Raw genomic sequence first — 26,894 nt, 5'->3', positions numbered from 1 at the left:
CATCACCAATCATGTTAATATGTGCTCTGGTGGAGTCTTCAAGTTTGAGTGAAATTTTATGGAAAAGGGTTACCACCATAAAGCCTCTTCCCTTAGCTACGTTGAAAGTGAATCTGTCTAGGGTGATATTTTTGTGGCAGACTGGAACTGTGATTGTTCAGAAAGGTTGAGTTGTCATTAACTTGAAGAGAGAGCAAGTTGTGAAAAATGCTGAAGGTAAAGCTTGTCACTCAAAAACTTTTGCACCAACATGGATGTGAAGCAATGCTGAGATGCTCGCAGTCTCGACTCAGCATTCTGTAAAATGACTTGGTGATATACTGTTTGTGATGGTTTACACATGCTGTACTTCACTCTGAGGAAGAGACTCCCCCATGTGTCGAACCAGTGAAGTCCTCTTCTTGCTCCAGCTGGACATGGTGTTTTGAATCAATGAGCAATTCCATAATTTAGGTACAGTTTTGAAGGTATCTAATTGTGATGGGGCATGTGTTGATGAGACTATCGAGGTCTCTTTGTCCATAACCCTTCTGCTGTTGGGCAAGTTGTGTCTGCAACCTTGAACCTGAGGGTGCATTACTGTGTAACCTCTTTGAATCTAACGTGACAGATTCAGTTTGGATTGCAAGGTCCTGGCTTTTTCCAAGGTAGAGATTCTGATTGGCTATCCTTGAGAACCCAACTCTCTTTTATTTTGGAACTAAATCTACAGTTTGAAGCACAATAGTTTACAACCTGACATTCTCGACACTTTTCATGGACAGTTCATGAGGAATGTTCCCATTTTGAGGAACTGAAGTCTTTTCAATTAATTGGTCACAAATTAGTTTGTTGGTTAGTATGCCAAAGTTACATGTAGAAGCCAATTGCTGCAACACTGCCAAGGTTTGTTTAATGGGCTCACCATTTCCCTGGTATCTCTGGTGGAATGTATATCATTCAATCATCGCACTTCTCTCTGGCCCAAAGTACTTTTGAGAGCATTTATCACTGTATCAAACATAAACTTCTGTGAACTGCTCGAATATTCATTGGCCTTCTGCTCCAAGACAAAGTACATGTATCGTCTTCTTGTAATCACTGGTACATCCGGACGGTCCATTCCTGTAGATGACAAGTATGGCTTGAAGCCCGAAATCCATTGGTTCATGGCATGGATGGATCTCATGGTAAATTAAGGAAAAGTGCAGGAGTCATTTGATTTAAACTTTTCTCAATCATCCTTGTTGCCACTTTGCTGTATATTTTATATCTCTGATCTATGCAGAGATGGCACTACCTATGCAGAGATGACACTAGTGTGTAACAGGTTTTATTTACAATGCTTCAAAATGTACACTCCATGCTTCAGCTCTGGCTTGCAGATCACTTAAAAATTTCCCTGAGTCCACATCCAGGCTTAACCAATCAAGCACAGTGAGAATCAAAAGTAAACAGATTTACATAAGCAAACAGAATGAATGAATACGACACTCTTCCTCCCTTTTGATCTCTCTCTCAATCTCTCCAGGGCAGACTAACCTATCTGTGACATTCAGTGATATTTTGGGAAAGACAGTAACTCGACATCACGTTGGTTTCCCCTGTACCCTTACCATCTCCATGGCAACATGTATCCTGGTAGAGACGCTGAGAGCCCAACTCTTGGAACTAAATGTTTAAAGTTTAAAGCATAACTGTTTACAACCTGACATTCTCAACAGCTTTTTGACACTTTGGGAGACTCACAATCTATCCACTGTTAGCACATAGGCTGTTACATTTTCTCCATCCTTGCACATTTTTCTCAGTAAAACAACCTGAGCCCCCTTTAATCTCTAACAATCAAACTACCCAGGCTTGTTGTCGGGCAGAATTCAGAACAGGTCATATGACCACCTTCATGTCTTAAAACCTCATAATCGTAAACAAATCAAAAAGCCGAATATTTTTGAATGGCAAGAGACTGGGAAATGAGTGCATTCAGAGGCACCTCAGAGCCCTTGCACATGAATCTTGGCCTGTTAACATGCAGTTACAGCAAGCAATTAGGATGGCAAGTGGCATGTTAACTTTTGTATAAAGGTATTAAAGTATAAGAATAAAGAAGTCTTACTACAATAATATAGGACATTGGTGAGGCCACAGCTGGAGTACTGTGTACAGTTTTGCTCTCTGTACCCAAGGAAGAACATGCTTTCCAGGGAGTGCAAGGAAGGTTCGCTGAACTGGCTCCTGGGATCAGGAGCTTGTCCTTTAAGAAGAGATTAAATACATAATTCAAACACAACCTTGTTCTCCTCCATACTCAACATTTTCCCTGATCATTCAAGCACTACCATGGAGCATAACCTCAACCAGATGTATTCTCCTCACCCACTGGCCCAGTAGACAATTGACCATCATGTCCTGGATTTTAATCTGCAGGAGTGAGAGAGTTTGGGAGCGCATGGTGGGAAGTCAGCTCCAACTTGCTAAACACTGCATTTCACTCCAGTTCCTTAGACCGCATCAGGAGAGGCACATTGGCAATTAATATATGCTAATCACTCAATTACTTTGGGTCCACTGGCTTCCTGGGCTCCCTGAAACTCACCATTGGAAAACAAACAGCAATTGAGGGGCTGAAGCCATGTTGGGAAAAATTGCCAGGAAATATTCAGTACTCACAGTTGCTTTCTTACCTGTTTGTGGGAAAGGGTTTGTTCAAAGTAGTTGTACTGAGTGGTTACTTTATACACTTCGGATGCTTCTTCAACACTTTGGAGGTGCCATCTACACTTTAGAGGTTTAGAAGTCGGATCTGCACTTTGGGTCCCTGCTCAATCAGATTAGTGTTGGTGCCGCTTACGGTGTCTTAGATTGGACCTCGTATATAAAGAGTGAGGCCGGGACTCGTAAGCTGACCTCTCTTGAGCCTGTGAACTAAATGGGAGGAAAGAAAATGCATGCTGACATCACCACATAAGTAGGTGTGCAGTGGTGAGCCTACAGGGATACTTTTAACTGATTTTACCATTCTATATCAGATCATTTATCATATAATTAGGATCAGTTTGAATTAATTAATCAGGTCCAGGAGAATAAGCTTCAAATTAAACTTGGAGGGATAGTAACTTTGAAGGATTCCTACATTTTTCATTAACTTGAAACCTATAAGATAAGAAGAGTTAAGTAAAAATTCAGCCCTGCCGACACTGCAAAGTCCACCTTACTAACAACTGGGGAGTCGTGCCAAAATTGGGAGAGCTGTCTCACAGGCAAGTCAAGCAACAGCCTGACATAGCTGTACTCACGGAATCAAAACTGACAGACAACATCCCAGACACCACCATCACCATTCCTGGGTATGTCCTGCCTCACCAGCAGGACAGACCCAGCAGAGGTCATGGCACAGTGGTATACAGTTAGAAGGGAGTTGTCCTGGGAGTCCTCAGCATCGACTCCAGACCCCATGAAGTCTCGTGGCATCAGGTCAGATATGGGCAAGGAAACCTCCTGCTGATTACCACGTACCACCCACCCCCTCAGCTGATAAATTGGTGCTCCTTCATGTTGAACACCATTTGGAGGAAGCACTGAGGGTAACAAGGGTGCAGAATGTACTCTGGGTGGGGGACTTCAATGTCCATCGCCAAGAGTGGCTCGGTAGCACCAATACTGACCGAGCTGGCCGAATCCTAAAGGACATACCTGCTAGGCTGGGTCTGTGGCAGGTGGTGAGGGAACCAACAAGAGGGAAAACATTCTTGCCCTCATCCTCACCAACCTGCCTGCCCCAGATGCATCTGTCCATGACAGTATCGGCAGGAGTGACCACCGCACAGTCATTGTGGAGATGAATTCCCATCTTCACATTGAGGATACCCTCCATGGTATCGTGTGGCACTACCACTATGCTAAATGGGATAGATTTCAAACAGATCTAGCAAGTCAAAACTGGGCATCCATGAAGCACTATGGGCCATCAGCAGCAGCAGAATTATACTAGACCATAATCTCTAACATCATGGCCCGGTATATCCCCGACTCTACTATTGCCACCAAGCCAGGGGATCAACACTGGTTCAATGAAGAGTGCAGGAGGGCATGCCAGGAGCAACACCAGGTATAAGAATGAGGTGTCAACCTGGTGAAGCTATAATACAGGACTACTTGTATGCCAAGCAGCAAGTGATTCGACAGGGCTAAGAGATTCGACAATCAATGGATCAGATCTAAGGTCTACAGTTCTGCCATATCCAGTCGTGAATGGTGGTGGATGATTAAACAACTCACTGAAAGAGAAGGCTCCACAAATACCCCTATCCTCAAAGATGGAGGAGTCCAGCACATCAGTGCAAAAGATAAGGCTGAAGCATTTGCAAAAATCTTCAGCCAGAAGTGCCGAGTGGATGATCCATCTCGGCCTCCTCCGAGGTCCTCAGCATCACAGATGCCAGTCTTCAGCCAATTCGATTCACTCCATGTGATATCAAGGGCAGAATTTTTCCATCGGCATGCGGGGTCCCTGAGGGGTCGCCAACGTGTAAGGTGACATGGGGTAATATCAGGTAGAACTCTCGACGTCACCCCCCGTCACTTACATTTTCAGGTCGGCGGGTGCAAAGCCAACTTGGCTGCGCACCTGCCAACCTGTGAACAACCTATTAAGGCCATTAAGAAACAAATTCAGCATATTAATGGACCTGCCTGGGCAACCTTAAGGTTGGCGGGCAGGCTGGGAGCCCAGTCGGGCTTGTGAAAAAACATGAAACCTCATCCACTTGCGGGATGAGGCTTCATGAGGGTTTTTAAATTTTAATGAAAGGTTGCAATCAAAGTTATGGACATGTCCCAACTCATGTGACAGTGCCACATGAGGGGACTTGGCAGAGAAAAGTGTTAGAAGTTTACTTTATTAAAAGTTTCAAAATGGAGCCGATCTCCCGGAAGCAGCATTTAGACTCAGAGAGATCTATGCGCTCTTTCGCGTGCATGCTTGAAAAAGCACACTCCTGGCTGAGGGAATCCCCCCCTGCCGGCACAGGGAGTGCATAGCGCTTCCTGGCGGACGTCACGCTGGGTGGGCCTTAATTGGCCTGCCCACTTAAAATGGTGGGATGCCCCCGACTGGGGCCACTGATCAGGAGCCCGCCCACTTGCGCCTGCTCCCACTCTTTCCCCACCAACGGGGGGAAAATTTTTCCCCAAGAAACAACTGAAGGCACTGGATAGTTCACAGGCAATGGCTCCTAACAATATTTCGGCAATAGCACTGAAGAATTGTCCTCCAGAGCTTCCATAGCCAAGCTGTTCCAGTACAGCTACTACATTGGCATCTACACGGCAATGTGGAAAATTATGAACTTATGAATCAGAAGCAGCAGCAGGCCACTCAGCCCCTCGAGTCTGCTCTGCCATTCAATCAGATCATGGCTGATCTGATTGTAACCTCAATCATGAAACATCCTCTCCACATCCACCCTGTCAAGTCCCCTCAGGATCTTAAAGGTTTCAATCAAGTCGCCTCTTACTCTTCTAAATTCCAGTGGATACAAGCCTTACCTGTCCAACCTTTCCTCATAAGACAACCTGTCCATTCCTGGTATTAATCTAACCTTCTCTGTACTGCTTCCAGTGCACTTACACCCTGCCTTAAATAAGATAACCAATACTGTACACCGTACTCCAGATATGGTCTCAACAGTGCCCTGTATAGCTAAATCATAACCTCCTTACTTTTGAAATCAGTTTCCCTCACAATAAATTGTAACATTCTATTAGCTTTCCTAATTACTTGCTGTGCCTGCATACTAACCTTTTGCAATTCATACAGTAGAATATCCAGATCCCTTTGAATTTCAGAGCTCTGCAATGTCTCACCATTTAGATAATATGCTTTTTTTAAATTCTTCCTGCCAACATGAACAATTTAACATTTGCCCACATTAAATTCCATTTGCCAGATCTTTGCCCACTCATTTAACTGATCTATGTCCCTTTGTATCCTCCTTAAGTCCTCTTCACAATTTACTTTCCTACCTATCTTTGTGTCTTCAGCAAATTTAGCAACCATTCCTTCGGTCCCGTCATTTATATAAATTATAAAATGTTAAGCCCCTAGCATTGATCGCTGTGGCACACCACTCATCACATCCTGCCAACCAGAAAAAGGCCCATTTATGCCAACTCTTTGCTTCCTGTTAGCCAGCCAATCTTCTATCCATGCCAATGTGTTACCTACTGCACCATGAGCTTTTATTTGCTGCAATAACCTTTGATTTTGCACTTTATCAGATGCCTTCTGGAAACTTGAGTACAGTACATCCACCAGTTCCCCTTTGTCCACAGTACATGACTCCTTCAAAGAACTCCAATAAATTGGTTAAACATGATTTCCCTTTCACAAAACCATGTTGGCTCTGCCTGATTGCCTTGAATTTTTCTAAATGCCCTGTCACAACATCTTTAATAATAGCTTCTATCATTTTCCCTTTGACAGATGTTAGGCTAACTGGCCTATAGTTTCCTGCTTCCTGTCTCCCTCCTTGTTTGAATAAAGGAGTTACATTTGCTATTTTCCAATCTAATGGAACCTTCCTCGAATGTAGGGAATTTTGGAAAATGAAAACCAATGCACCAATATCTCACCAGCCACTTCTTTCAAGACCTTTGGGTGAAGTCCATCTGGACCTGGGGGTTTGTCAGCCCGCAGGCCCAACAATTGACTCAGTACCACTTCCCTGGTGATTTTAATTTTCCTGAGTTCCTCACTCCCTTCCATTTCCTGATTTACAGTTATTTCCAGGATGTCACTTGTCCTCTAGTGTGAAGACCGAAATAAAATACCTATTTAATTCATCCTCCATCTCCCTACTTTCCAATATCAATTCCCCATACACACTTTCTTTGGGCCAATGCTCATTTTGTTAACTCTTATTTAAATATCCATAGAAACTTATAGTGTCCACCTTTATACTAGTAGCTAGCTTTCTATCGTACTCTAATTTTTTCCTCCTTATTTTTAATATTCTTACTATTCTTTCCAATCTTCTGACCGGCCGCCTGTCTTTGCATAATTACATGCTTTTTCTTGAAGTTTGATACTGTCTTTAACTTTTTTAGTTAACCCCTTGGAATTTTTCTTTCTCATTGGAATGTATATATACGTATATTCTGAAATATCCCTGTAAATGCCTGCCACTGTACCTCTTTTGACATATCCCTTAACCTCATTTGCCAGTTCACTTTCGCTAGCTCTGCTTTCACGCCCTCATAATTGTCCTTATATAAATTTAAAATACTAGTCTAGGACACACTCGTTTCTCTCTCAAAATTAATGAAAATTTCAATCATATTATGATTACTGCTACCTAGGGATGCCTTCTCTATGAGATTATCAATTAATCCTATCTCGTTGCTCAATTCCAGGTCTAGTATATCCTGGTCTCTGGTTGGCTCCAGAGCTGATCTAAGAAACTATACCAAAAACATTCTACAAATTCCTCATTTACTCTACCTTTCCCATCTGATTTTTCCAGTTTAGATGTAGATTAAAATCCCCCATGACTACTGCAGTACCTTCTGACAAGCTCCCATTATCTCCTCTTTTATATTCTGTCCTACCATGTAGTTGCAATTAGGGGGCCTATACATCCACTCGCACAAGTGATTTCTTGCCTTTATCATTTCTCATCTCAACCCAAACCGCTTCTACATCCTGGTTTCCTGAACTTAGGTCATCCCTCTCTAAAGTGCTAATACCATCATTAATTAACAGAGTCACTCCTCCATCTTTTCCTTACTTCCTGTCCTTCTTAAATGTCATGTATCCTTCAATATTCAGGTCCCAATCTATGTCATCCTGTAGCCATGTCTCTGTAATAGCTATCAGATCTTACTTATTTATTCCTATTTGTGCCATCAGTTCATCTGTGGTGATTCAAATGCTACATGTGTTTAGATGCGGAGCCTTTAGTTTTGTCCTTTTATTATTTTTGCAGCATCTAGCTTTATCTGCTGATTTACTCTCAGATTTGTACTCTTTGTCCCTCCTTGTCACTGTCTGTTTATCATTTCCCATATTAATATTTTCTCTCTTGCCTCTGTCTACTATTTGGTTTACCACATCTTCCCAAATTTGATCCTTTGCCTCCACGATTCCCCAGGTATGGTCCTGTTCACAAAAAGCAGGACAAATCCAACCCTGCCAATTACCACCCCATAAGCCTACTCTTGATCATCAGTAAATTGACGAAAGGGGTCATCAACAGTACTTTTAAGATTAGCAATAACCTGCTCACTCACATTTGTCCGTTTGAGTTCTGTCAGGGTCACTCAGCTCCTGACCTCATTACAGCCTTGGTTTACTGCCCTTGACATCAAGGCCACATTTGACCGAGTGTGGCATCAAGGAGCCCTAGCAAGGCTGGAATCAATGGGAATTGGGGAGAAAACTCTCCGCTGGTTGGAGTCATACCTAGCACCAAAGAAGATGGTTGTGGTTGTTGGATATTGATCATCTCAGTTTCAGGACATCACTGCAAGAGTTCCTCAAGGTAGTGCCCCAGGCCCAACCATCTTCAGCTGCTTCATCAATGACCGTCCTCACATCATAAGGATGGAGGTGAGGATGTTTGCTGATGATTGCACGATGTTCAGCACCATATACGACTCCTCAGATATTAAAGCAGTCCATGTCCAAATGCAGCAAGACCTGGACAATACCCAGGATTGGGCTGACAAGTGGCAAGTAGCATTCACGCCCCACAAGTGTCAGGCAATGACCATCTCCAACAAGAGAGAATCTAACCATTGCCCCTTGACATTCAATGGCATTACCATCGCTGAATCCCCCACTATCAACATCCTGGGGGTCACCGTTGACCATAAATTGAACTGGACTGGCCATATAAATACTGTGGCTGCAAGAGCAGACCTGACAAGACACAAGTCAGGAGTGTGATGGAATACGCTCCACTTGCCTGGATGAGTGCAGCTCCAGCAACACTCAAGAAGCTTGACACTATCCAGGACAAAGCAGCCCACTTGATTGGTACCCCATCTGCAAACATTCACTCCTTCCACCACTGACACAGTGGCAGCAGTGTGCACCATCTACAAGATGCACTGCAGGAACTCACCAAGCCTCCATGTACAGCACCTTCCAAATCCATGAGCACTACCATACAGAAGGGCAAGGGCAGCAGATACATGGGAACACCACCACATGCAAGTTCCCCTCCAAACCACTCACCATCCTGACTTGGAAATATATTGCCATTTCTTCACTGTTGCTGGGTCAAAATCCAGGAACTCCCTTCCTAACAGCACCGCGAGTGCACCTACAACACATGGACTACAGCAGTTCAAGAAGGCAGCTCACCACCACCATATCAAGGGAATTAGGGATGGACAATAATTGCTGACCTAGCCAGTGATGCCCACATCCCATGAACGAAAAGAAAATTAAGTTAACCTACCCGTAAAATTAATTTACATCAGCATAAGGGAAATAGCAGATTGTTCAGTAGCTTGTGAATACTTATTTAAGTCTTAGCTTTATTTCTCTTCATTCAGTCTAATAAATAGATGTTTGACAGGGTACCTCAGTCCCATGGAATGTATATCCTCTGCCATGTGGGAACTCCAGTACACTTCATGTCCTGGACAACCACACGTACAGGGAGTATCGTCAACTGGAGGAGCTCAAGCTCTCAATTTTGGGGCTTGAACAGAATCTGGAGTCATTGTGTTGCATCTGTGAGGCTGAGAGCTACATGCAGTTCTAGACCTGGTCACCCCACCGCTTAAGGGTCTACAAGCTGAGAGAGTGTGATTGACTGCCAGACAGCCAAGGGGGAACAAGTGATGCAAGAGTTCTCTAAGTGCACCTTGCTTTCTGACCAGTATTCATTTCTGCTGATCTATTTAGCAATCACCAACTTCTTTGGCTCATCAGTCAGCTGCTACTTCCTATTGCTGGGAACAAGAATCACCCTCTGGGTCCTCGCAGGCCCCAATAACAGATCCAAAGAAGTGTCAGATATTGCCTATCTTGACTCCATTCAAATACATCTATCTCTCTCCATTGGAGCTTCTGGATACTGGTGTAATCCAGGGCAAACACATCTGCAGCAAGTGTTTGCAGCTGCAGGAACTTCAGCTCCAAGTTATTGAACTGGAGGCCGAGCTGCAGAAACTGCGGCATATCAGGGAGGGGAAAAGTTACTTGGACGCTTTATTCCAGGAGGTGGTCACACCCCTTAGGTTGGAGTCTTCTGATTTGGTCAGTGGTCAGGGACAGGAAAGTGTGACGGCAAGTGAGGCAGGTAAGGGGACCCAGAGGACAGGAGTGCAGGAGCCTCAGTCCTTGCAATTGTCCGACAGGTTTGAGGTTTTTTCAGCATGTTTGGATGAGAGTGGGGGCTTCAGGGTGGATGAGCTGACTGATCATGGCACCGTAGGGGGAGCAAAAAGGAATGCAGTGGTAGTAGGGGATAGTATAGTCAGAAGAATTGACATCATTCTCTGCAGCAAAGAGCGAGAGCCCAGATGGCTGTATTGCCTGCCCGGTGCCAGGGTTTGGGACATCTGCTCAGGGCTAGAGAGGAACTTGCAGTGGGAGGAGGAGAACCCAGTCCTCATGATCCATGTTGGAACCAATGACATAGGCAGGACAAAGAAGGAGGTTCTCCATAGTCAGTATGAGGAGCTTGACACCAAATTAAGAAACAGAACCTCAAAGGTCATAATCTCTCGATTATTACCTGAGCCACGTGCAAACTGACATAGGACAAATCAGATTAGGGAGATGAAAAAACAAAAACAAAATTACCTGGAAAAACTCAGTAGGTCTGGCAGCATTGGCGGAGAAGAAAAGAGTTGACGTTTCGAGTCCTCATGACCCTTCCGCAGAACTGAGTAATATTAGGAGAGGGGTGAAATATAAGCTGTTTTAAGATGGGGGGAGGAGAGAAGCCGGCGGGGGGGGCGGAGGGGGTGGTTGTAGGGACAAGCAAGCAGTGATAGGAGCAGATAATCAAAAGATGTCACAGACAAAAGAACAAAGAGGTGTTTTGTCTGTGACATCTTTTGATTATCTGCTCCTATCACTGCTTGCTTGTCCCTACAACACCCCCCCACCACTTCTCTCCCCCCACCCCCCCACCTTAAACCAGCTTATATTTCACCCCTCTCCTAATATTACTCAGTTCTGCTGAAGGGTCATGAAGACTCGAAACGTCAACACTTTTCTTCTCTGCCGATGCTGCCACACCTGCTGAGTTTTTCCAGGTAATTCTGTTTTTGTTTTGGATTTCCAGCATCCGCAGTTTTTTGTTTTTAATTAGGGAGATGAATGTGGTTCAAAGACTGGTGTGGGAGAAATGGGTTCCGGTATGTGAGGCACTGGCGCCAGTACTGGGGAAAGTGGGACTTGTACCATTGAGACAGTCTACATCTGTACTGTGCTGGGACAAGATGTAGGTGAGCCGCATAACTAGGGAAGTAGAGAGGGTTTTAAACTAAGTAGCGGGGGTGAAGGTACAACTTTCGGAAGATGTGGCAAATCAAAGGGTAGAGACAAGGCAAAAGAGAAAGATATTATTACGGGAAATCAAAAACAGACTGTGACAGGAAGGGGCAGAGAGTACAAATCTAACAGTAAATCAACAGATGAGGCTAGAGATTATAACAAGAATAAAAGGATAAAACTAAAGGCTGTGTATCTGAATGCATGAAGCATTCAAAACAAAACAGATGAACTGAGAGTGCGCATAGAAATAAATAAGTATTATTTGATAGCCTTTACAGAAACATGGCTGCAGGAGGACATGGATTGGGACCTGAATATTAAAGAGTATAGGACATTTAGGAAGGACAGGAAGTGAGGGAAAGGTGGGGGGAGGTAGCACCATTAATTAATCATGATATTAGCACAATACAGAGAGATGACCTAAGTTCAGGAAAGCAGGATGTGGAAACAGTTTGGATAGAGATGAGAAATGGTAAAGGCAAGAAGTCACTTGTGAGAGTCATGTACAGGCCCCCTAGTAGTTACATGGTAGAATGGAGCTTAAAGGAAGTAATAAAGGGAGCTTGTCAGAAAGGCATGGCGATAATCATGGGAGATTTTAATCTATATATAGACTGGAAAATTCAGATGGGCAAAGGTAACCTAGATGAGGAGTTCATAGAATGTTTCCAGTATAGTTTCTTAGAACAGCACAATGTGTAGCGGACCAGAGAGCAGGCTATACTAGAACTGGTATTGTGCAATGAGATGGGATTAATTAATGATCTCATAGTGAAGGTGCCCCTAGGTAGCAACGACCATAATGTGCTTGAATTTTATGATCAGCTGGAGGGAGAAAGAAGTGAGTCCAAGACTATGTTTTTAAACTTAAATGAGGGCAATTATGAGGGCATGAAAGCAGAGATGACTAAAGTGAATTGGCAAATTAGGTTAAAGGATAGGTCAATAGAGATGCGGTGGCAAACCTTTATGGGGATATTTCAGAATACACAAAATAGATACATGCCAATGAGTAAGTGAAAGTCCAAGGGATGGACACACTATCCGTGGTTAACTAGAAAGGTTAAAGAGAGTATCTAACTTAAAGAAAAAGTATATAATTGTGCAAAGATAGGTGGAAGGCCAGAAGATTGGACATAATTTAAGAAACAGCAAAGGATGACTAGAAGATTAATAAGGAGGGAAAAATTGGAGTACGAGAGAAAGCCAGCCAGAGATATAAAAACAGATAGTAAGAGTCTCTATAAATATGTTAAAAAAAAAGAAATGAGTTAACAAAGTAAGCATTGGTTCTATAGAAAGTGAGTCAGAAGCAGCTATAAATCAGGAAATGGAAGGGAGAGAGGAACTCAGGAAAATTACAATCACCAGAGAAGTGGCACTGAATAAATTGTTGGAGCTGCGGACTGACAGGTGCCTGGGTCCTGATGGACTTCATCCTACGGTCTTAAAAGAAGTGGTTAGTGAGATAGTTGACGCATTGGTTTTAATTTTCCGAAACTCCCTAAATTCGGGAAAGGTTCCATTAGATTGGAAGATAGCAAATGTAACTCCATTATTCAAAAAGGGAGGGAGACAGAAAGGCCAGTTAGCTTAACATCTGTCATAGCTTTTATTAGAGAACCTATAGCAGGACACTTGGATAAATTTAAGGTAATCAGGCAGAGTCAACATGCTTCTGCAAAAGGGAAATCATGTTTAACCAAATTATTGCAGTTCTTTGAGAAAGTAACATGTGCTGTGGATAAAGGGGAACCAGTGGATGTACTGTACTTAGGTTATCAGAAGGCATCTGATAAAGTGATAAAGTTATTGCAAAAAATAAAAGCTCATGGCATAGGGATAACATATTTGCATGGATAGAAGATTGGCTGGCTAACAGGAAGCACAAAATAGGCATAAATGGGTCTTTTTCTGTTTGGCAAGATGTAACGAGTGGTGTGCCACATTGATTAGTGCTGGAACCTCAACTGTTTACAATTTATATAAATGACTTGGATGAAGGAATAGGTGGGATGGTTGCCAAATTTGCTGATGACACAAAGATAAGTTGGAAAATAATTTGTGAAGAGGACGCTACAGAAAGATATAGATAGGTTAAGTGAGTGGGCAAAGATCTGGCAAATGGAGTATAATGTGGGAAAATGTTAAATTGTCCATTTTAGCAAAAAGAATAAAAGAGATGCATATTATCTAAATGGTGAGAGATTGCAGAGCTCTGAGATGCAGAGGGCTCTGGGTGTCTTAGTGCATGAATCACAAAAAAATCGCAAGTAATTAGGAAATCTAATAGAATGTTATCATTCATTGTGAGGGGAATTGAATACAAAAGTAGGGAGGTTTTGCTTCAGTTATACAGAGCACTAGTGAGACCACATTTGGAGCACTGTGTACAGTGTTGATCATCATATTTAAGGAGGGATATAAATATGTTGGAAGCAGTTCAGAGAAGGTTTACCAGACTAATACCTGGAATGGGTTGGCTTATGAGGAAAGGTTGGACAGACTAGGCTTGTATCTGCTGGAGTCTAGAAGTGTAAGAGGTGACATGATTGAACATATAAAATCCTGAGGAGACTTGACAGAGTGGGTGTAGATTGGATGTTTCCTCTTGTGGGAGAATCTAGAACCAGGGTCACTATTTAAAAAGAAGAGGTTGCCCATTTAAAACGGAGATGAGGCGAAATGTTTTCGTGTAGAGGGTCATGAGTTTTTGGAACTCTCTTCCTGAAAAGGTGGTGGAAGCAGAGACTGAATATTTTTTAGGCAGTGGTGGATAGATTCTTGGTAAGCAAGGCAGTGAAAGGTTATTGGGGTGGGTGGAATGCATATTTCAGTTTACTATCAGATCAGCCATGATCTTATTAAATGGTGCAGCAGGCTGAAGGGGCCGAAAAGCCCACTCCTGCTCCTTATTCATATTATATATGGAGTGTCCTTTATTGTAATGTAGGTCATCATCACTTTGCTGATGTCAGTTAGGGATGAGCAACAAATGCTCGCCTAGCCAGTGATGCTGTAAAAAGATTTTTAAAAATTCAATCAGAAATTAGATGGCTGCATTAAAAAAACAACTGACAAATGTGATACGTAGTTCCAATGTGCTTTGGCGTCCCTGCTGCTTGCCTGTCTACATATAAAAATCTAAGCTCATAATCTTCAGAGACACTACACTTCTGCATCGCCATAATAAATCATCAGTAACTGTCAACATTGAGTCACATTTATTGAAAAATTAAATCAATCCATCAACCAAATTATACAATTCTGCTTACTCCAAAAACAAAGTAATTCTTGCATATTGTCAGGTATCCATCTTGTCAGCTATATCTCCCTCATCCATCCTTGAAGCATATCCTCAGATTTACTGAAACGTGGGACATCTGTAGGTCGTACATCGAAAATGGTATTGATTTCTATGTTTTCTGTCTGTCATGTCACACATTAATTACGGGCAAATTTATTTCAAGCTATTTTCTTGCAGCAGATCAGGAGGGTACCCTGCCGAGCCTATGGGAAGGCCACCAGGGTGTACCTCGTGGCCTCCCCATGTGACATGGGCCCCCCTGCTGCTGACAAAATACCAGCAGTGGCAGGATAAGACCCTTAATTGGCCACTTAATTGCTTCAGTTGGCCTCTGGGCAGGAAGGCTGTCTCTGACCTTCCTCGCCCCTGACTTAATCGAAGGGAGTTGGAAAGGTGACAGGCTGTCCAACCCATGCCTTCTATGCTGATTATATGCTGCCTCCCCACCCCGACTTCCTAGCTTACTCCCAAGGGTGGGATTAAATTTCACCTGCAGAATAACTTTCCTACTAACACACACAGCATGTTAAAACGAGTCACAATGCTTATGTCTAAATATAATTTGAGCAATCACATTTAAAAAAAACTAGCCAACTTATCTTACAGCCATCACAGCAATTAAGTTCTTCTTCACCTGTGGCCTTAAAGGGACAACACTGATCCTCAGTAGCAAATATATATAAAACAGTAATAGAGAGGTACAGCTTTTTGTTTCATGTTGCACCTAATTAACTTGACTTTCATATTCCTCTAACACCAGCAAATCAGCAATGGAAACCACTGAGTATAAAAGTACCTCAAATGAAAAAATGCACAGACAGAAACAACTAGTAACTTGAGAAAATGTGGGGCAGAATTTTTCCCTTGTCGGGCAGGCACAGGAGCGGCCACGAAGCTGACCGCCGCCCACGACCAGGCCTCAACCGCGCTTTCATGCTGGCCGGCCAATTAACGGCCAGCCGCCATGAAAGGCACTCTCAGATCCTCTCAGTGCTGCTGGAGTGGGGGTGGGAGGAGTGCTAGCGCTATAGTGTGAATAGGCGCTGGGGTGCGCTCAGTGAAAGCTCACTGAGGCACAGAACTGCCTCAGGCAGCTGAAGATTTTTAACATTACAAATGAAAAATTGAAAAATAAGGACAACATATCCCCTCTTTTCACCTGTCACATGAGCAGGGACATGTTAAAAATGAGTTTTAAAATTTTTTTTTTAATCACTGGTCAAAACCTCATCCCGCCCATGGCCACTTGGCCTATTTGCCCGCCCACCAACCATACAGTTGGACAGGCAGCGAAAAATTAAATTTATTTAATTGTTTAAGGACCTTAACAGGCCTCTTAATTGTCAACGGGCAGACTGCTGCTTCTCGCACACGCCTGCCATGCAAAATATGGCGAGAGTGCACGATGACGTCGGGACACTCACATGATGTCATCGTGTATTTTACTCCTGTTCAATTCGGGCGCACACCCGCCCGATGAGGGAAAATTTCTGCGGTAGTGTTCACATTCTTGAACTCCCACTGTGAGATTCTAGTTAGTGAATCTCTGCAGTGAGAGTGCAATTTGTAAAATTACCTCTTAAATGTAAAGAGCAGCTGTTCTTATTCCATGCAGATATTTGTTTACATATTTAACTATGGTTGGTAAGGTATTAATTTGTTTCTGTACCCGAAGTGATTATGGAAAATACTGTTTATTTATCTTCCAGGAACTGATCAATATACTGTGATTATTCCTGGGGTGATCTCTTGCAAACGACTTTTCAAACCCTTCCAGTGGAGATGTGCACCACCTCTATTTCCACAGCCCAATACCCCATTCCCTACAAACAATATAACCTCTGAATCTCTTTGAGTAAGGCTGTGGCAGATCTGTTGGTATTATAAAAGGAAACATCACATTTGGACAGGCCATGAAAGTGAGTCACTATGAAATGCTCGTATTGGATGAATGAGCCCAGTGCTAGTAGCATATAACTAATTTAACTGTGTGTAGGTATATCACAGAATCACGGAATTGTTACAGCAAAGGATGAGCATTTGGCCCATCTGCACTGGCTCTCTGAATGAATATTTCACCTAGTGCCATTTTCCTGCCTTCTTCCTGTAACCCTGCACATTCTTCCTTTTCAGATAACAATCTAATTCCCTTTAGAATGCCTTGATTGAACATGCCTCCAGCACATTTTCAGGCAGTGCGTTCCAGACCTTAACCACTCACAGCATAAAGAAATTTTTCCTCATGTCGCTTTTGCTTCTTTTGCCAATTACTTTAAATCTCTGCCCTCTTGTTCTTGATCCTTTCACAAGTGGAAACGTTTTCTCCCTATCTAACTCTATCTAGACCCCTCATGATTATGAATACCTCTATCAAATTTCTTCTCAGTCTTCTCTTCTCCAAGGAAAACATTCCCAACTTCTCCAATCTGTCTCTAAAACCTCATCCCTGAAACCATTTTTGTGAATCTTTGCTGCACTCTCTCCAATGTTTTCGTATCTCCCCTAAAATGCAGTGCAAAGAACTAGATGCAATACTCTAGCTGAAGCCGAACCATAATCCTATACAAGTTCAAGATAATCTCCTTGCTCTTGTACTCTATGCCCCTATTAATAAAGCCTAGGATATTGTATACTTCATTAACTGCGCTCTCAACCTGCCCTGCCACCTTCAATGACTTATGTGTAGTTACACCCAGGTCCATCTGCTCTTGCACCCCCTTAGATTTGTATCCTTAATTTTATTTTGTCTCTACATGTTCTTCCTACCAAAATGGATCACTTCACATTGCTCCATGTTAAACTTCTCCTGCCACTTGTCCGCCAATTCCCCCAACTTCTCGATGTCCTTTTGAAGTCCTACACTATCCTCCTCACAGTTCACAATGCTTCCAAGTTTCGTATCATTTGCAAATTTTGCAATTATGCCCTGTACACCAAGGCCTACATCATTAATATTTATCAGGGTACAAACACTGACCCCTAGGGAACACCACTATAAACTTCTCTCCAGCCTGAAAAATATCCATTAACCACTACTCTCTATTTCCTTTCACTCAGCCAAGTTCGTATCCATGTTGCTATTGTACTTTTTATTCTATGATCTATAACTTGTTCACAAGTCTGTTGTGTGATAATGTATCAAATTCCTTTTTGCAAGTCGATATACACCAGATCAATAGCATTGTCCTCATCAATCCTCTCTGTTAACTGTTCAAAAAACTCTAGCATGTTAGTTAAACACTATTTTCCCTTAATGAATCCCTGATGGCTTTCCTTAATTAACCCATGTTTGTCCATGTGACTATTAATTTTCTCCTGAATTATCGTTTCTAGAAGCTTCTCCACCACCAAGATTAAACTGACTGGCCTGTGGTTGCTGAGCTTATTTTTACACCCTTTTTTGAACAAGGATGCAATGTTTGCAACTCTCTAGTCCTCTGGAGCCACCCCTGAGTCTAAGGAAGACTGAAAAATAATGGCCAGTGCCTCTGCAATTTCCACTCCTACTTCCGTCAGTATCCTTGGATGCACTTCATCCAATCCTGGTTTCTTATCCACTTCAAGTATAGACAGCCTATCCAATACCACCACCTTATCAATTCTAAACCCTTTTAGTGTATTAACTGCCTCCTCTTTCATGTGGTCTGGGTAGCATCTTCTTCCTTGGTAAAGACAGATGAAAAGTATTCCTTTAAAACCTCAGCTATGCCCTCTGCCTCTATGGGCAGAATTTTACGTCCCACGGGCGGGTGTGAGCCCGACCCGATCGAGTGTAAAATAGCGCGTGCCAGAGTCGGCAGCTCACCCGCCGACAATTGAGAGGCCTATTAAGGCCATTAATGTAGCAATTGACCTGAATCTTTCACTGCCTGTTCAACCTTCCAGCTGGAAGGCAGGTAAATCGACCAGGCGGCCTTTGGATTTTTGAGGAAGCTTCATCCAAGGGCGGAATGAGGTATCTGATATTAATTTTAAAAAAATAAAATTGCTTGGGCAGAATTTTTATCATCAACATGTTTAGGTGAGTGATTTTTATGGGTGGAAATTTTTTTTGGAATTTCATAATGGTTAGTTTTGGCCTAAATTCTTCAGCTCCCTGAGGCAGCTCTCTGCCTTCAGGGAGCTTTCACTGCGCACTCCCCAGCACTGACTCCAGCACTCGCCCTCCTCCCACCCCCACCCCGGCAGCGCTGAGTCTTTCAGTGTGCCTTTCATGCTGACTGGCTGGTAATTGGCCAGCCAGTGTGAAATGCTGGTCAGGGACTGATCGCGGGCCCATTTCCTGGCTGCTCCCGGGCCCATCCACCGTGCCTGCCCAATGACCTGAAAATCCTGCCCTATGTGTAAGTCCTCATTTTGGTCCCTTTTCATTCCTGATCCCCCTTTTTACCACTCTTATTATTTATCTGCCAAAAGAAGACTTCAAATTTTCCTTTGTGCTAGCTGTAGGTCTCTTTTCATACTCTCTCTTTACTTCTCTTATTTGCTTTTTCACGTCCGCTCTGAACTTTCTATATTAGACCTGGTCCCCCATTGTAATATCAACCTTGCATCAGTAATAAACACAGTTTTTCTCTTTCATCTTAATCTCTATCTCTTTTGTCTCCAGGGAGCGCTGAATTTGTTGGCCCTACCTTTCCCCTTCAAAGGTATATACCTTAACTGTGCCCGAACTATCTCTTCTTTGAACGTAGCCCATGTTCAGCTACCATATTTCCTGCCAACCTTTGATTCCAATTTATTTGGCCCAAATCCATTCTCATCTCATTAAACTTGGCTTTCCCCCAGTTAGTATTTCTTAGTCTGGATTGTTCTTTGTCCTTTTCCATAGCCAGCCTCAACCTTATGATACAATGACCACTGTCCCCTAAAAATGTTCTACCAATATTTGATCCTGTTGGTCTACCTCATTCCCCAGAATCAGGTCTAGCAGTTCCGCCCCTCTCTTGTTGGACTGGAAACATACTGCTGTAGAAAATTTTCATGAACTCACGCTAGGAACTCCTTCCTCTCTCTGCCCTTTACATTCTGCTATCCCAGTCTATATTTGGATAATTAAAGTCCCCCTTATAACTACTCTATAATTCTTGCACCTCTCTGTAATTTCCTTGCAAATTTGTTCCACTACGTCCTTTCCAATAGTTGATGATCCATAGACTACACCAAGCAATGTATTTGCACCTTTTTGTTCCTTAGCTCTAGCCAAATAGATTCTGTCCATGATGTCTCTGGGACATCCTCCCTCCCCAGCAGTGCAGTCCTTAATCAATGCCATCATCCATTCCCCCTTCCTTTCCTAGCCTTCCTGAGCAGCTTGTATCCAGGAATATTTAACATCCTCTCCTGCCCTTCATTGAGCCAGGTCTCTGTTATAGCCACACCATGTTAAATGAAAATTATAACATGCTGCACGCTTCCTACCCAAATACCCACAACTTGTTTTCACATTTTGATTCATACTTGGGATGTCAACATGTAATATTTGAAAATCTTGTGGGGTATTTTCACCTTCACCACATGATGCTAATCTGGCAGAGCAGTTTGTTTGACTTTATAGAATCTACCTCATTTTCATGCTTTTAATTTCATTGGAAGAAAGATTGTGCAGATTTTGCAATGAACAGTTGTTCACCTCTGTCAGATTACCACCCAGACACTGGAGGCAAACATCTACCTCTATGTAGCTTCACATATTATTGGAAGATTTTCTTCATTGTCAATTGTTGATGAATCATCAATCAAATGCACACTCAATGTTTTTGAAAAACTTTTGGCCACCATTCCATCATAACAGAAATTTCCAATATCTAAAAATTAGATATTATAATATGATTAAATTTATGCATTCGATGGTGATATATCTTTTGATGTTTTTGTTAGAGATTTTGTTTCCAGAACTTAACCTGTCTCAAAAGCCTAGGCTTTGATTGGATATTTTTACCTTACAATAGAGACAATTGAATACCTTTCAAATATAGTTGTGCATTTTAGGTATTTAGTTTCCTAGATTTCATAGAATTCAATCTTATATCCCTGCATAGGACCTAGGTATCAACAAGAGTTGAAGGAAGAAGGGTGAATTATCTCATCCTGTGAATATTTTAAAGGTTTTCTTTATTTTCTCCAGAAAGACTATGAAAGAAATTGGTGATTGAGTTGTCGAAGCTTTACTTCAGGCAAGTGATGACAGAAATAAAAATAAAAAACTGCAGATGCTGGAAATCCAAAACAAAAACAGAAATATCTGGAAAATCTCAGCAGGTCTGGCAGCATTGGCGGAGAAGAGCAAAGTTGACGTTTCGAGTCCTCATGACCCTTCAACAGAACAAATTTTTCCTATTTTTCTGTTGAAGGGTCATGAGGACTCGAAACGTCAACTTTGCTCTTCTCCGCCAATGCTGCCAGACCTGCTGAGTTTTTCCAGGTATTTCTGTTTTTGTGTTGAAGTGATGACAGAATGCTGTTATCTGTTATGAATTGCTCAGACAGTCAACATTTGAGAAGCAACACCTATAATCATGATCCTTTTGTTAGGAAAATAATAGCTTATAGAGAATAGATACAACTTAAAATTGAATTTAAAATCATAGTTTTCCTATTTTTTTATTTAGGCTTTAAAGATTTTTTTGTCTCTAAACTTAAGATCTGTATAAACAATCATATATGACCATTCTTAAGGTTTTTTAAATTTGTTGATGGAAATTTATATTTATTCCAGATTGTCTAACAACAGGTTCACTTATACAGCATTTAAGGCTAAAATATGTACTTCTGCATTCCCTTTTGCACACTGGGAGAGTATGTCAGAAAACTGTGTACCGTACAGCCTAATATTTTCATCCATAATTTTAAGAAGCAGATAATTTGTGCTTGGATGCATTAAGGTAAAGAGAAGAAATGGCTGTCAATGGACAATGTGATGGAGGTACTGAAGAGCATAAAAGGAGCTATAGAGAGATTGGGGAAAGAAGATGATAGGTGGAAACATGGTGAGGAGTTGGAACTTGATGGTTTGAAAGGGATCAGTCGCAGTTTGAGTTGTATCATCTTGAACCCTCTATTCCCTCAAGGCAGCTAAACCTTGCTATCATGTCAAATTTTCCAGATTCCAGCAACCTTGAATACTGCTTTGTTTGTAATGGTCCATAACTTTCTCCCCAGGTTTTCTCCTTCCACTTTCTGATCCCACATCTCACCCCATGTTCATAAAGTCCTAAACCCAAGTTCCCAGTATCCTTTAATGTCAGAACTGTTATCAGTGCTCTTAAATCTACTATTCACTCACCTAATGTCCCAGAATCCAGGAGGTGTCCCAATGTTGTCAGAACCTTCCTCTCCAGTATGCCTTGAACCCCTACCCCAGTGCTTCCAGAAATTTACACCACACTGTTCCCACTCAACATATTGAAACTATACTCACAGTTCTGCAGGAAATGTGGGGCTCACCTCATCCCATTGTCCATCCTCCTTCTCTACCACCCTACTCGAGCACCAATCTCCCTGTCCTCCAGTCTCTCTCCTGAACCCCATTCTCCAGCCTCCCCCTCTCTCCCAAACCCCAGCCCATTTTCACACTGTTCACCTGTCCAGAAGCCTAATCCAATGATCTCTTCCTCACACCTCCCCCGCCACCCCAACTACACCCCCTGTTATCTCAGCCCCTGGTGCAACAACATGAGCAGCTTGCATGTATATAATCCCTTTTAATTTAGGGAGACACCCCATGATCTTCTACAGGTTATGGAAAATTAACATTAAACTAGAGAAGAAGATATTAGAACAGCTGACTAAAAGTTTGGTCAGGGAGGTACATTTATTAAGAAGCATGCTAAAGGAAGAGAACCATGTGGAGAGACTGGATGGTTTACAATTAGAATTTTAGAGCTTAGTATCTTAATGGTTGAAGGCACAGCTCCCAATGGCTGAGCAATGGAATGGTGGAAGGACACACAAGAGGCCAGAATTGGAGAAATGCAGAATTCTTCTGCATTTATAGAGCTGAAGGAAGTTACAAACATAGGGAGAGATGAATTTATGGAGGGATTTGAGAAGGAGGAGAGAATTTTAAAACTGAGGTGTTGGTGGACCAAGGGACAATGTAGCTCAGGAAGCACAGGGTTAATAGGTGAGTGGGACTTGGCACAAGTTAGATTAAAGGCAGCACAGTTTTGAATAAGATCAAGTTTATGAAGGGTAAAAGATGGCCCATTTGGCTGCGACTGAATAGTTATGAGTGTAACGAGGCGAGGGCAGTCAAACTCAGCTGGATGATGAAGGAGCTGCAGGAGGGTGGTTCTGTCAACCATGCCAAAGGCTGCAGAGAAGGATGAGGAATTTTGTTTACTGTGATAGAGGATGTCATTTGTTAATTTGGTTCACTTCGTTCCTGTGCAGAGACAGGGGTGGAAACCTGATCGGAGAGGTTCAAACATGAGGTTGTGAGAAAGATGGGCAGGGAGTTGGGAAGTGACATATTTAAAGACTTTGGAGATTTGGTGGCACTTTTTAAGGACATGGTTTACGTATGGGTGTTTTGAGGAGGCTGTTAAATATGGCAGACTTGAAAGGCTTGGGGACAGTCCCTGAAGAGAGGGAATGTTTACAATATCAGCAAGTTTGAAATCCAGGAAGGATGGATAATAGTTTAGGGGAAATAGAGTCAAGAGAGAAAGAAGTGGGTCTCATGGGCATCCTGGTCTCAGAGAGTGTATGAGAAGAAATTGGAGAGAAACTGGAAAAAAGATATAAATTCAGGGCTACAAAAGAGGAACCATCGCTTGGTGGGAGAGGGAAGGTAGGGATATGGCAGAGGTAGCTGAACAGTTAATCTCGATTTTATAAACAATGAAGTCCTTAAGTTCCTTGAACTTGTTGGAGGTGAGGATTGGGGGCAGGGGAGAGATGCTAAGAAAATAATGATAGTGGGAAGGAGAGGAGAGGAAAAAAGTCATACGCAATTACATTTTCCACTTATCATTTCGAGTATTATTATCTTTGCATTCCAATTTAGTTTTGGAATAATGTGTACAGGACCCAATGGTTTGTGATGTGGTCCACTCAGATCTGGTAATGAATGCCTAAACCAATTGTGCCCATATATTTTTCAAGTCTGCCTACTTGAACTTGATGGAGTAAAGTTGGAGGCCAAATCAGGCAGAACAATGATAGTGGGAGATATTAAGGGCTTTGGTATGAACAAGGACATTACAGATGGAGGTGAGGGTGTGATTGAGCAGATTGATAGCTGAAGTTTCATGGAGAACTGAGGATGAAAGGTAGGACAGAGGAAATGGGAAGGGGAAGGGGGATGGAAATGATAATGGTTTGTGGATCTATGAAACACCAGGAAGGTTCAGGGTCCCCATCAAAGGCAACAGATAGAAAAGAGGCTTGTGGCATGCAGCAAGATTAATACCTTTTAGTCGTTATATTCTGTAAAAGAGGTAATGGTACCTTACTTACAGATGATCATGGTACTGAACCAGGAGAAAAATATATGAATGTAAACCTAGAAAAGCAAAAAGCTAATCTCAACTGAGCCAGATAAAGTGGTACTAGATAACCTTAGTGAGTTTGGTTTGTCGAGGGGAACCTTGATTGGGGTTCTCCTCCTTATTGCTGCATTGTGACATCAGATAACAACCGAATCTGGCTTGGAAATGACGCCATTAGCATATGGCCACTCTGTACTTAGGTGTACAATAAATAAAAGTCTTTAGCAAGACATCAGAGGGTAACAGGCAGTGGTAGTAATTACCTTCAGTAGGGGAGGAGAAGAAATTGCTGAGAATATTTTATGCATATACAAAGACTATTTGTCTGCCTCTATGCTAAGTCCCTGACAGCACTCTTATTAACTGGACACAAACAATAAAGGCCAGAAATCTGATCTCTGCATTTTCCAAGGATACAGTTTCAAAAGTAACTAAGGTAACATTACGTACTCTATTAGACGCAAAGCTAGAGCTCAAGGACTCAGTGCATCCATAGCTAGGTGTCCATTTTTCCGCATCTTCATCATGCCTTTCATATACTTAAACACCATTTCCATTCAATTGCAGCTGCAGAAGCTAAAGCGTTCACTGTCATTTAAAGCAAAAGGTCTCAGGAGTAAAAGTGCAGAGAACTTCTTCCAACGGACGAGCAGTGAGACAAAGCTGCAGGTGGAGCTGCTGCCTGGCGTCAGTTCCAGCACTGGACAGCTCCCAGTCTCAGAAAGTCAAACATCCACCCCAACCAAAACCCAGAGGCAGCCTGAGAACAGGACACATTCCTTCCTGGAATACATTTTCAAGAAACCAACCTTCTGCGATACCTGCAACCACATGATCGTTGGTAAGAAGTTCCCTCTTGTGCAATGAATTGTGCAAGCCTGTTGATATTCTTTGTGATTATAAGGGTGAATTTTTGGCAAATAATTGCGATTAGCAGGTATCACCCATCCTTTTAAATAATACATTGCAGAGTTCCACTGCACTGAATATAAGCTGTTTTGTAGGCAATGAAAGAATAAAACTTATAATATAAATTCTGAAAATACCCAAGCAATATTGTAAGAATATTAATGGGTAAATAGCATTGGGGGAGCATTTTAATAAGTTAGCCCCTTTTCTGTATTCTTGGGTACACAAACCTAATGGTTCAAAATTGTGCAAGTTTTGGTCAGTATTGTTCCTTTTAAGCTAAAAAAAGGCATTGTGCACAGCACCCAGGAGTTAAAATCACAGTGGCTCCAGTTTCAGCATCTGAATACTGGGGAAAGCGTAGCTAATGTATATCTTAACTCCATTTACCTGTATTAGATCAATATCCCTTGATAATCTTATAAAAAGAATCTTATTGATCATCGGTCTTGAAAGCTCCAATTGTCCCAGCATCCACAACCTTTTGGGGGAGACAGTGCCAGATTTCAACTATCCTTTGTGTAAAAAAGTGCTTCCAGATTTTGCTCCTTAGTGGTCTGGCTCTGATTTTAAGATTATATCCTCTTGTACTTGATTTCCCCACCAGAGAAAATAGTTTCTTTATGGCTACCATATCAAATCATTTTTTCATTTCAAACACCATGACCAGATTTTTCCTCAGGGGAATATCTGCCAAGTTTATGAAACTTATCCTCAGATCTAACCCTCGTTCTGGTGAATCTGCACTGTATCCCATCCAAAGACAAAATATCCTTCCTGAGTGCATTGCCTAGAACTCTAGGTGCAGTCTGACCAAGCCGCGAAACAACTGCAGCAAAACCTTTTCCTCTTTGTATTCCAAGCCTTCTTGAGATAAGGGTCAACATATTATTAATCTTTTTGATTATTGCCAGCTGTGCTCTCAAATTTATTTGCCACCGTACAATTGGTGATTCCTCTCCATTTAGAAAATACTCATTTATCTTCCCACACTGAATTCCATCTGCTGTTATTTAGCCCATCCACTTAATGTATGTTGGTTATTAACCTGTTGTTAAAATACCCAACAGAAGGATTCCACCTAAATATGTTAAACAGTTCCTAAAACGCTGCACAAAAAATACTGGTGATTAGTTTTTGAATTCTTAAAAGTATTGAGGACTTGGTGTGCAACCCGAACCCCAGTTATACAGTGAGTAACGAATGATGACTTCTGATGCTTGATTCTAATATTGAGGTAGAAATATCTGTAGTTTAATTTTTTCAGCCCTGTAAATTTGTAAAGCATGTTTTAAAAACATTCCATATTTATAAAATGTAGTACTGATGACATCTGTTGACAGAAATGTATTGCTCCTTATGATTATTATATTAATCCTTATTTTGCTGAAAAATGTAGTTCCATTTGGTTAACAGAATCTCCAGTGAACATTACTGTTTTTAAACAAAAGCAAAACACTGCAGATGCTGGAAATCTGTAAAAAAAAAAATGCTGAAAATGCTCAGCAGGTTAGGCAGCATCTGTGGAGAGAAACAGAGTTAACGTTTCAGGTCGATGACCTTTCATCAGGACCGAGTTCTGATGGAAAGCCATCAACCTGAAACGTTGGGCTGAATTCTGCTGTTGGCGAGCAGGGGACGGGGCCCGCTCGCCGATGCGGGATGACATCAGGAGGAACCCCTGACG

The 26,894-nt window shown here is 42.2% G+C and overlaps 1 protein-coding gene across 1 annotated transcript in view; it reads left to right on the top strand.

Moving 5' to 3' along the window:
• stac (SH3 and cysteine rich domain) overlaps window positions 1-26,894 on the top strand; it is a 222,741-nt gene that overhangs the window by 47,835 nt on the left and 148,012 nt on the right. The window contains exon 2 of the mRNA XM_041190230.1: window positions 24,866-25,139. Within this exon, the coding sequence (XP_041046164.1) occupies window positions 24,866-25,139 (274 nt within the window). The remainder of the gene's footprint in view (window positions 1-24,865; window positions 25,140-26,894) is intronic.

The sequence above is a fragment of the Carcharodon carcharias genome, chromosome 6 (assembly GCF_017639515.1).
Source record: "Carcharodon carcharias isolate sCarCar2 chromosome 6, sCarCar2.pri, whole genome shotgun sequence".
Lineage (NCBI taxonomy): Eukaryota > Metazoa > Chordata > Chondrichthyes > Lamniformes > Lamnidae > Carcharodon > Carcharodon carcharias.
The sequence above is the reverse complement of the archived record's forward strand: the minus strand, read 5'-3'. Positions and strand labels throughout refer to the sequence as shown.